Source organism: Pseudorca crassidens, chromosome 11 (assembly GCF_039906515.1).
Source record: "Pseudorca crassidens isolate mPseCra1 chromosome 11, mPseCra1.hap1, whole genome shotgun sequence".
Classification (NCBI taxonomy): Eukaryota; Metazoa; Chordata; class Mammalia; order Artiodactyla; family Delphinidae; genus Pseudorca; species Pseudorca crassidens.
In genome coordinates, this window is record NC_090306.1 from 3,754,763 (window position 1) to 3,766,992 (window position 12,230).

The following is a 12,230-nucleotide window of genomic DNA, read 5'->3' on the forward strand; positions in this document are numbered from 1 at the left end:
CTGCCCCTTCTCTTCCCCGCAGGTGAGCAGCCCACCCTCGCAGCCCCCGCAGCCCGTCGTCCCAGCCAAGCCTGTGCAGTGTGTCCACCATGTGTCCACTCAGCCCAGCTGCCCGGGACGGGGCAAGATGTCCAAGCTGCTGAACCCGGAGGAGATGACCTCGAGGGACTATTACTTCGACTCCTACGCCCACTTTGGGATCCACGAGGTACAGCATCCGGTGTTGGTGGCCGAGCGAGGCAACCCCAGTTCCGCTGTGGCCGCCCCGTCTCCTTGGACAGCACCATGTGTGCAGCTCTCTGCTGTCATGAAGGGAGTTCTCCCCGTCGCTCGAGGGCCCTGGCCCTGTCTCCATCCCGGGGGCCCCACAGGCGGGGGGTCAGGGCCAGGCTTGGAGCAGGTGAGCACGTGAAAGCACGTGTTTGGGTGTCCCTCAGCCGAGAGCCAGGGGTGCTTCCGTGGTCCTTGTTTTACGGGCTAGCACCCTCGCCTCTTCCTGACCCTGAGCCTGGGAGGTCCGGGAGGACCGGACGTCCTTGGTCCTTTGCTACAGAAGCTCGGGTGCTTTGCAGCTAGCGTCCCAAGGCCACAATGACCTACTGGCATCATCATGTCCAGTCCTCAGTCAGGCACGAGCCCTCAGGTTCATCCTGGACCAATGAGCACTTCCAGGGAAGAGTCAGCAGGCTTCCTTGGAAACCTGGCTCTGTCTGACACCCTGACTGATTCTCAGGAAGTTCTTATGTCTCAATGCTGTCTTCCTCCATAGCAGGGAAGATTGATGTTAGCTGTAGAACAGAACAGAGCTTCCCAACTAGAGGCTTCCTGGCTGCAGCGGGGGCCCCAACAGTATTTTTATCTCCCTCCCCACCATCTCCAGCATTTCCTCACCCCAAATAAACAGCTGACACGAGCCGAGTGCTTGCTCAGGGCTGGCCACTCTGCTGAGTACATTATATGTGTCGTTTCATTGATTTCCCAAGAGCTGTATGAAGAAGGTACTTCTGTCATCCCCTCAGTGTGAAGACATCGAGAAAGGAACAAAAGCTTGCTCGCTATGCAAATGCTTTCTGAAAACAAGTCCCCAAGCTCCCCTTTCAATTCGATGCTTCTGTAAACCCTTCCTGTATCCAAACGGTGATGCGGCATTGCCAGAAGTGTGTTTACTAAGTAACAGGCAACAAGTTTTGGAGTGCCTGCTCCGCACTGGGTATTGCTCCCAGCATTTTATGTCACTGGCTCATTGATTCCTGAGGTCAACCCTGTGAGGTTGGTATTATTATTTGTCCCCATTTCACAGATGAGGATATAAGACCTTACGAATCTTATCAACCTTCATTCATCTTTGCTGGTTCCTTTCCGTGCGAGGTCACGAGCTGATACACGCAGAGCTAGAAATGAAACCTTCACGTTTGGGGAACCCGGGGCTTCATCTCCTAATTTCCAGGCCATACAGCCTTTCTTTCTTTCTGGAAACTTGGGCTTTGTTCCTGCTGGTCCTTTTGCAATTTCCCATGGAGGTAGAGGGGGGAGGGGTTTGGCCCCTGAGGACTGCTCTCCCCGTCGGAGCATTAATTAGGCCTGGGGCCTGCAGGGGAGGGGCTGGGCCCTGTGTTTAGTTCTGGGGGCCTGGCCCAGGGGGGCCTGTGCAGCTGAGGCTGCAGCTTTCGGTGACTTCCACCGGGGTGGGGTTGCGATGGTGCACGGAGCCCAGTCCTAGGCCTGAGAGGTGAGAAGGTCTGGGAGGCAGGAAGGGTGCTTTCAAGAGCTTCCCTCCTCAAGACCCTGCCTCTAATTAAAGGACAGTCCTGTGTCCTTGGGCACCTGTCTCAGAGCAGATTGCTGGGAAGAGACAGCAGTTCCAGGGATCCTAAAATGCCCCCCTTGGGCCTGCCTGGACCCCCATTAGGGACCAGCTGAAGGCAGTGTGCCCCTCCCACCCGCCCTCCCGTCCTCAGGCCCCAGCCCCGCAGAGCCCCCTCCCATTGATTCCTCCCACCCCTCCCTGCAGCACACGTAGGCACCTAGGATGTGCCCTCCGGTGCTGTTACATCTCTATGATTCCTTCAGGACGGGGCTCCCCGGCGCTCCGCACACTGTCTGGTTTGTCTGGGTTTGATGAAACAGCAGCTCAGCTCATCACTCAGGCACTGCCTGGTCCCCACGAAGGCCGGGCATCCGGAGGGTCTGATCTCCACTGGGAGAAGATACCCAGGGTCACCAGATACATATAGTATGTACCAGGCTCCCTCCATTTCATGCATTGCTAGAAAAATCAGACCTGTTCCTGCACATACACAAACACAGTGCAGACTGAGCTAATGAACTTGGAGTAAAGGATCTTCAGGTCACCATCTCATTTCTCTCCTTAGTAACCTGTCCGAGAATAGGTTTAGCAGCCCTTCGCACTGGGAAGTACTTCTGATCACCCAGCTTAAATCCTTCTTGCTGCTGCTGGGGGCCAGGCCTAGATCCTGGCTCCTGGGGAAAGGCACAGGTCTTTAATGCCGGGGCAGCTAGCTGACCTCCCTTCATCCCTGAGCTTCCCCTCCGGCCTGTTTGGGCTCCACGATCATCTGCTGTAAAAGGAGGTGAGGGCAAGTAGATGGCCTCCTACCGTCGTTCTCTGCAGACAGGGCCTGTTCGTTTCTCGTTGTCAAACACAAGGGATATCCTTTCCGTGCCAGACGGCTCGTGGCGATGCCTTTGCTTCCGCAGTCTGGACAAGACCCACGTCTCGCCGTCCCATCCGGAGCCGAGCTGGCCCTTTGGCAGCCTTTTCCCGTCATTAACAAGATGCTCACACGGGCGGGCAGCGGCACTGCCAGCTCGCTGATTAACGGTGATCAGTGAGTGTTTGGGAAACGTGGTGCAGGCTGGATAGGGGTGATTTAGTCTATAAATGCAAACAAGAAGTACCGAGTGGCAGGGGGAGAGTGCAGGGAGCTGGAGAGCACAGCAGGAGGTGCTTCTGGACGCTTTTCTTCTTGCATCCCATGGCCTCTCCTGAGATGACTCCATGCTCAGCCTCCGGAGGTCAGGGGCCTGTGCATTCCGGACCAGGGCCTCTGTGACAAGAAAGGAGTCCTGGACAGGAGCAGATGTGACAGATGTGTCCTTGTGCACAGAGGGGAGCGGCCCAGCCCCACGGCCTCTGAGATCCTAGCTCTGAATTCTCGGCATCTTGAACGGTCAGCCTTGGGCATGGGGCCTCAGCTGCCAGAAGAATCCGCCCCAGTGGGGCCCTGTTCCCAGCCCCCCAGCCCTGGGCGCTGAGCCCACTCCTGGCCAGCTATCTTCTTTTCACAATCTTACTGCAAGGTTTTTGGAAATAGATTCTTCAGGGCCTCATTTCCCAGCAGTTAGTCAATGTGCTGCCATGTGTTCAGTGGGCAGCAGATAAAGTCACCCACAGCTGGGGGTGGGAATTGTTGTCACTGAAGAGTGGCATGCTCCTGGCTGAATGTCTGGAGACGTCTTTGGGCTATTCTCCTTCAAGGGTGATTAAAGCAGGGGTGCAGGAAGGGTGGGGGAGACTGTTTCTTTGAACGAGGTGAGTAGGGGAAGCCTTGCTAAGCCACAACTTCTCCACTGCCCCCAGAACTTGTGCCTTCGGAATGAACTCCTGTGGACTGGAGCCATAAAGAAGGGAAAGGGGGGCCGAAGAAGTGATGAAAGATAATGAATTAAAGGGGGCCCCTTGGGGGGATCCCTTTTAGCAGCAACAGGACCTGCAGAGATACTGGGCCAACCTCATTCCATCAGGAAAGGCAGTGAGAACTTTGAACGACGAGTACGATTGAGAGATTTCTGAACCTTTGTCATTATTCTGCCTCCGTTCCTTACTCACCCTCAACAATTTCTTCACAGAGATGAAAAGGTCACAGTTTTCACAAAGAGCAAGAGCTAGCACTTTTGTAACACTAACTCTACCTATTGAGTCATGACAACAGCCCTATGAAATAGCTTCTCTTTTTACCCCATTCTCCAGATGAAGAGATTGAGAACCGGAATGCTAAATGATGTTCTGGGCTGGCCGGAGAGCTCAAAAACTTTGGAGCTATGATTCGTGTGCAGGAGTTGGGCTCTGTCGTTACAGAGCACCAATTTCACACCGTGCCCTGTGCCTGGTTCTAGGGATACCGTCTTGCAGTCTTGTGGTCTCACAGTTCCGAGGCCTTGTCCTTTTGATGTCGAGCAGTCTTGCAGTGTCTGGTTCCAGAGAGCTTCTGGAGGGAGAGGTTGAGCTCACTTTCGAAGTAGTTAAGAGTCAGCCATGAACTCAATTTAACCAAACCCTCACCTTATTCAGTTTCTAATATGACCAAAGACGTAAGCCTTGGGGCAACACAGGAGGCAGTGCTGGGCTGAAAAGCAAACACAAATGTTTTTAGCCCCTGTGGGGCCCTAGGCCCTGATATAGGAATTAAAGTCCCGCATCCCAACCTACTCAACTCCTAAACCTGCTCAGCCCCTGATTGGATTGAACTGACCAGCCCATCATTCTAGCTGCCTAACAAAAGAAAGGCTATTCCCTCCTGGAAAAAGAACAACAACAGACTAACTTCACCACTATTGATCCTTGGACACCATCTATGGCATAAAATAAAAATGATAAGACCTGTGAAGAAACAAGAGAATTTGGTTCATAGTCAAGGGAAAAATCAGTCAATAGAAACAGATCTATAGACAGCCCATGTGTTGGAATGATTAAATAAAGATTTGTAAATAACTATAATAAATACGATTTAAAAAATTTCTAGGAGGAGATGGATATAATAGGTGAAATTGAAGTCCTACAACTGAAAAATGCAATAGCTAAACCAAATATTTGCTGGATGGGATTAATAACAGATAGGATACGTAGAAGAAAATATCTATGACCACGAGGACAGGGAAAGAGAAATCATTGAAACTGAAGAATAGAGAGAAAAAAATTGACAAGTGAACAGAGCCTCAGTGACTTTGGGGACAGAATTCAGTGGTAAAACACGTGAGTAATTGGAATTCCAGAGGAGAAGAGAAAGAATGGGACAGAAAAAAACGTTTGAAGAAATACAGAGGATAAATGTCTAAAATTGACAAAACAAACAAAACCCCAGCAACCCTCTGGATTGATTTGCTCAAACAATGAGTCCACATCTGAAACAGCCTCTGCGGTCGTGGTCAGCATCTGATTACGTTTAGGATGACCCGTAGCCATTCTCCAAGCTCCATCTCTCTTCTGCACAGCCCAAATCGGCAAATTGGATGTGGATGTGGGTTTCCTGGAATTAGTCCCCTGGATTGATGGGTCTCATGGAGCTAGTGTTCCAATAGTTCAGAGCCAGTGTCCAACTCTCCTCAAAAACCTGTTTATTTTCCTTTCTCCAATGCACACATGCTGGTGAATGCCTACGGCTCATCTTGGGGAAGACTTGGAGAAAGACTAACAGTACACATTTTTGTCAACATAACAGGGTTTCTCCTCGTGTGACATGGCCTCCCCTTCCTTTAAGGGCTCCTACGTCTATAAATTGGCTCAGGCCTGGGAATCCACCGAGGGGCCATGACTCCCTGTTTTGGTGATTCAAGCCTGACTTCCATTCATGAGACCTATAACTTTTCTGCTTAAACAGATCGAGTAAGAATTTAGCGTGTTTTCCACTGGTTGTCTCCTAGAGGTACTTTAATGAACTGGCCAGCACCGTAGGTCTTGGTGAGCCCGACTGCCCTGTACTGCTTTGGCTCTCCTCTCCTTTACAGTAGCCATGCCCACCTCATCTTTGGCGATTACACACTACAATTTGGTCCCCGATCCCCCAAGATCCTAGCTGGATATTGTTCCCGTGGCAACTAGGAATCTCAGTTCCCAATGCAATCTCCGATCTATAGAGAAGGGCACACAGAGCTCTTCAAGGCTACTGGACTTCCCTCACAAACTTCTTCCTCACAGCTGCGCTGAGAGGTCTGTTCTCTGGCATTGCTGAGCGAGTCTCACATGACAGATGGATTTTAACGTTCCAGTCTCCTGAAGTCTTTGGATGCCTTCCTCTTCAGCAGATCAAGGAAGTTCTGGCATTTCCACTTCATTTAGTGTAGACTAACTTTTGGTCCATGTTTCAGTCAATCAACCATGCCAACTGTTAGAGGCATTCCAAGACCCTGGAGGTAAAACAGTGAATCCACAATCTTTGCTTAGTGGACCTATGTCAATAGACTTGGCTCAATCCAACTTTATGTTCCCTCCATCTTGATCCCTCACCCTTACTATACATCCCCACGTCTATTCCCTATATTTTAATCTATCTGTTAGAAGTATCATGCAGTTCTTTTGGTGTGTATCACACCTCCTCATGGGTCACTCTTTGTGCCTTGTTCTTTGGGGTCTGCGTGGAGTCAAATCCAGTTATAGGGTTTTTGGGGATGGGTCCTGAGGAGTATTAACATTACCTGGCTAGCAACTACCTCAAAGGACACCAGTACGACTCTTCAGGAAAAGGAAAATGAACTTTCTTGGGCAGGGGTAGAAGGTGTTTCTACTGGCAGAGAATACGGTAATTTAGGGACTTGAGGTCCCGGCTTCATCAGAATCTGCCTGTATGTTCCTATTCCAATTTTCAGGACCCTATTCTTTCCCAACAGATGACTCAACTTTAACAAAAGAGGCCTTGCAAGGATGGGAATTCAATTTGTGTTGTAATTCAGGCAGGATTAGACTTTGCCTTTGGTTTTCAGAAATCTTGACCCTGCAAGAAAATAAGGTTTTTGTTCCTTTCTTTTATTTTCTTCCTTTTCTTTTCTTTTTTCCCCCAGAAGTCATAGACGTTTTCAGGTGCTCTATGAAGACCTTGAGCTGGGAATTTAAATCCCTGAGCTCATCATTTTCTTTTTCTAAGTTTTCTAGCACAATTAGCAATGACCAACCAACAAATCCACCCCATTACATTCCTTACTTTGACTAAAATGTTCTAAGGTGGCAAATACTTGGTCATCCAGAGTCTTGCCTTCTGTAGGGACTTTGTCACCGGTGTCTAAGGCTAAAACTCGACTAACTCTTTTGCCATTTCACCAGTGCCCTCTTCACCAATGGCAATAGACTTCTTAGTGCCTTTAAATCTAATCAGATCAGAAAACCAATTCCAGAAAACTCAGAACCAATTCAGAGAACCCATTCTTAGATTCTGCTCTGTAGGAGCTACTCTTGGTATGAAATTTTGTATCGGTCGGGGCTCAGCCATGGAAGCATCTGTATAAGTTCAGTTCAGGATTGCAGGGAATTGGCTCATGCAGTTGTGTAAGGTTGTTGTCTCCATGTCTGATGCTGAAGCTTGAAGTAGGTAGGTTACAGGGTAGGTAACCAGGAAACGACTATGAATGCAAACTAAGGGGAGATCAGGAGTAGCTACAACTCATAAGCACAAGCTTGAACCCTATGAGGACGGGCTGAAACACACATCCATTCTATTGCCTTTGACCTTGGTGGGGAGCATATCCTATAGAGGCTGGAGTGTTTCACCTTGGAGCTAAATACACACACACCTGGCACAGGAGTCAGAGAGGCTGAAGGCAAAGGTAGAGCAATTGTAAGCCCAGCTGCTGCTTCATGCCAACAAGGTGGACCAACCCATCAGCAGTGACAAACGTGAACTACAAAATGCTTCCTTCTTCCTTTGTATCTTCTGAATCTCGTGGGAATCTCCCTCGTGAGCCACCTTGACTAGAGACATAGTAGAAAGACAATTCTGGGAAATATAGCTCCACCTGGTAAGGCGACTGATTACAAAGCCATCACACATGTGTGCACAGAGCTTCAAAAACAGGAAGCAACATCTCCGGAGCTAGAGGGAGAAAAAGACATCCCACTGTGGAAGATTTTTGAACACTTCTTTCCTGGTGATTGATAGAACAGATACACACACAATAAACAGTAAGGATGTAGAAAATCTGAACAACATCATCAAACAACCCAGCGCAGTAGGCATTTATACAACATTGCATCCCCAGAGTACAGAATATATATTTTCTTTTTAAGTGCACATGGGAACATTCACTAAGATAGATCATATGCTAGCCCATAAACACATCTCAATTAAGTTTCAAAAGACTGAAATCATGTAGAGTATGCTTTTTTGGTCATAATGGAATTAATTTAGAAACCAGTAAACAGTAAATTATCTAGAAAATCTCCAATATTTGGAAATTAGGCAACAACTGAGAACAGGGTCAGAAATCACAAGAGAAATTAGAAAATATTCTCAACTGAATGATAGTGAAAGCACAGTGCTATGGACCTGATGTTTGTGTGCCCCTCTCCCCACCCCCGCACCAAGACTCATGTGTTGAAATCCTAACTCCCCATGTGATGGTGTTAGAAGGTGAGGCTTTGGCGAGGTAATTAGGTCATGAGGGTGGAGCCTTTGTGAATGGCATTAATGCCCTTATAAGAGGCCTTGCTTCCTTGCTCTGCTCTCCATCATGTGAGGATACAAGGAGAAGGCAAACCAGGAAGTAAGTCCTCACCAGACACTGGATCTGCTGGCACCTTGATCTTGGACTTCCCATTCTCCAGAACTGCCAGACATACATGTTTAAGTCACCCACTCTATGGTAATTTGTTATAGCAACTGAAGTGACTAAGACATACAACATATGAGAATTTGTGGAATGCAGTTAAAGCAATCTTTAGAGGGAAATTTATAGCTTTTTTAAAATATTTATTTATTTTTGGCTGCATTGGGTCTTCGTTGCTACGTGCGGGCTTTCTCTAGTTGCGGCGAGCGGGGGCTACTCTTCATTGCGGTGCACGGGCTTCTCATCGCAGTGGCTTTTCTTGTTGCAGAGCATGGGCTGTAGCACGCAGACTTCAGTAGTTGTGGCGAGTGGGCTCAGCAGTTGTGGCTTGCAGGCTCTAGAGCGTAGGCTCAGTAGTTGTGGTGCACGGGCCTAGTTGCTTCGCGGCATGTAGGATCTTCCCGGACCAGGGCTCGAACCTGTGTCCCCTGCACTGGCAGGCGGATTCTTAACCACTGTGCCACCAGGGAAGTCCCCTCCTGTGATGCTCTTAATGACACTCTGAAGTGGACACTGCAGTCCCCTTAAGGGAGGCACAGAGAGGATAAGTAACCTGCCTGAAGCCACACAGCCAGGCAGCATCAGAGCCAGGATGCAGACCCCGGCTGTCGCCTCCCTCTTACCAACCTCTTGCACCTCCTCTCTGGCTACCAGAACAGGCGCTGCCAGCCCCGGCATTGAGGCTGACGTGGCGTGGGTGCCGCGTGTTTGGGAGCCCCTCGGGTTCACCACCTGGTGAGAGGCCCGCATACCACAAAAAAACAGAACAAAACAAAACAAAAAAAAAAACAAGCAAATAGAAAAAGTACACACACACACACACACACACACACACACACACAGACACACACACACACACACCCTCCTTTAATAACCTGTTTCACGACAATTCTCTCATGATGGCAGAAAGTTCTGCTTCAGGTCTAACTTAAATCTCTCATGCTGTGTTTGTATTGCTCCTTTCTTTGGGTTTTTGTTAAGTTGGAGCTTTCCCAGGTCTGGACGTGAGTTTCTCCTTTAATGGTACAAGGCGCTCTTTCGCCTTGTAAGGGGCAGAGTTTTAGGACGTTGTGTGTACTGATGTGGGGAGCCCCTGGCACAGCTACTCTTCCGTGGCTCTGCCCCATGACAGAACTGAGGTCCCTGAGGAATTCGTCGGGACAGCCCTGGGCCCATGACCTGACAGGTGTGCGCCCAGGTGCCCTGAATACATCAGCTCTACCTTTCCTTCCATACAGGAGATGCTGAAGGACGAGGTGCGGACGCTCACCTACCGGAATTCCATGTATCACAACAAGCACGTGTTCAAGGACAAGGTCGTACTGGACGTGGGCAGCGGCACTGGGATCCTCTCCATGTTTGCTGCCAAAGCAGGGGCCAAGAAGGTGTTTGGGGTGAGCATGCCACTCCCTCCACTGGCCTCTGCGGGGACGCTTCCTTGCTGGGGTCACACCCTCCAGACGGAAGTCAGACGTAGCTCTCAGGAGGTGGGCAAGCTCCCGGGCTCCCTGTCACCTGGGCATTGCTCCTGGCCTTGTCCCGGAGTAGCTGACATTTGTGGGGGACTTTTGACTTTTCTGAAACCATTTTGGTGTCATCACTACCTTAGAGTCCTTAGCCCTACTGTGGGCTGTGGTGGCAGGGCAGGGTGGCTACACCTGTGAGCTGTGGTTGGAATCTCCACTATTCCACTCCCGAGAAGTGTGATCTGGACAATTCACTTCTCTTCTGTACCTCGGTTTCCCCATCTGTAAAATGGGCATAATTCCAGTCCCTCGCCCACAGGGTGACTGTGAGGAGTGAGTGATTTTTATACGTAAGCCAAGTGCTTAGAAACGCACCTGGCGTAAGTCAAGTGCTCAGTATTTATTAGTATAGTCGGGGCCCTAGGTGGTAACAAGACGGTCTTCTCTCTCTGTTCTTTAAAGGCAAGTTGGTAGATTTAATTCTGCTGTTCTGGCCGCTGTTGCCTCTCCAGCTAGAGGTGGTCGTGGTGGACCTTCTGCGAAGGCTCCCACAATGCAGCTGCACACAGCCTGAGGACGGGGGGCTGGGAGGCTCCGGAGCTGGGAAGAAACTGAAAAAGAAGAGCTCTGAGCTTCCGACTGACATTTGAAAAATGCAGTGGGTCTAGGGCTGGAAAATGGGAATTCATCTTGATCAAAATTCAAGGCACACTGCAGTCAAACAACACGCAGCCCGTGCACAGGACAGCCCAGCGCAGAGGCTGGCGGGGAGCTTTCAGTGGGCTTCGTTAGCTCGGTCATCCCGCAGCCTGTCCTGAGACCCCCCTGGCTCCCGGTTGACTAGAGCCCTCCAAGTCCCCGTGTCCCCCCATCAGTGCCTGTCCCTAAGCCCCGGCAGGAACAGCATCCTCCTCCATGCCTGACCCGGAAGGTCCAGGGCCCTGGCTGGAGGGGATCTCTGGGACCCCTGACCTGTCTCAAGACACCTCTGTTGTAGCCTTGACCGGGAAAGCTATGATGTACTCACCTGAGGTGCGTGTTGAGGGTACGGGTCCAGCCCGGACGCCCAAGGTCAAGTCCTTCACGGTACTGTCCCTCCCCACCGGCCAGCCTTCCTTCCTTCACAGGGCCTCCCCTCCAGGATGGGGGCTTCTGGCCAAGGGACCGACTCCCCTTCCAAGGCTCTCACAGAGCCTCAGGGCAGGACGTACACCCCCCTGTAACGCCCCGCCCTCCCTCCCAGGGTGTCTCTGAGGCCTCAGCTCAGCTCCGGAATGGGACGGGAGCCCAGGGCTGAGCCAGGCTAGGCAGGGCTGCCCGTCCTTCTCTTCCAGGTGCGGGGTTCCCTCTGTTTCCAGCAACCTGGCCTCCCCGCCTGGCCCAGGCCTCCTAACCCCAGGCTGGGGCTTGGTCTGTTCGCACAAGGTCCTGCTCTCAGCGCATGGTCAGCGAATTTCTCAAGTACCTTGGCCCTTTGCTTAGGAGATCTGGGGAGCCTGGAAAGACTTCTAGATTCAAAAGAACCAGTTCTTTCAAAGGTGGAGACTGCAGAAGGGATGAGAGTTAACAGGCGTCTGCCCGTGGGGTGGGGAAGGATCTTAAGACGCCCGGAGGCCCTGGACCGTGCCGTTTAACCAGGGAGGGCTGGGGGTGGGAGGATGACCTCAGGGAGGCTCACAGCCACTCTGGGGGTCTCTGCCTCCCACCTCCTCTCCCGGGAGGGCAGTGACTGTGCCAGGAGAGTGAGGCCTGCCAGCCCCTCCCAGATCTCCCAGCTCAGAGACTGGGCCCTCCATGGTGGGGCAAAGGCAGACCAGCGGAAGAGCCCGTGAGTCGGGAGGGCCGCGGGTTAGGTTTTCATCTGCCACGAAGTAGCCGTGCAGCTGTGGGCAGGCCACCTCACCCCTCCAGACCTCTGCCCCTCCGTCTGTTACGCTGGCCCTGGACATACGGTGATTCTCTCTCCTTTGCTCTGTGTCCTTTCTAGATTGAATGCTCCAGTATTTCTGACTATTCAGAGAAGATCATTAAGGCCAACCACTTGGACAACAGTAAGACTTACCTCTGCGTGCTTTCCCGTGGATGGAAGGGGGTGAGGGGACTTGTACTTTCTTGTCTGGGTGGCAGAGACTGACATAAGAGCGCTTGGCCTTGGAAACGTGGAGGCCAGCTGAGGCCCTGTTAGCAGGACTGTGCCCACGGGGCTCCGAG

At 51.1% G+C, this 12,230-nt stretch overlaps 1 protein-coding gene across 2 annotated transcripts in view; it reads left to right on the top strand.

The window, feature by feature from the left end:
• PRMT8 (protein arginine methyltransferase 8) overlaps nt 1-12,230 on the top strand; it is an 82,326-nt gene that overhangs the window by 33,383 nt on the left and 36,713 nt on the right. For both annotated transcript variants that reach the window (XM_067695439.1, XM_067695438.1), the window contains exons 3-5: nt 23-208; nt 9,792-9,947; nt 12,007-12,070. In XM_067695439.1, coding sequence (XP_067551540.1) covers nt 23-208; nt 9,792-9,947; nt 12,007-12,070 — 406 coding nt within the window. The remainder of the gene's footprint in view (nt 1-22; nt 209-9,791; nt 9,948-12,006; nt 12,071-12,230) is intronic.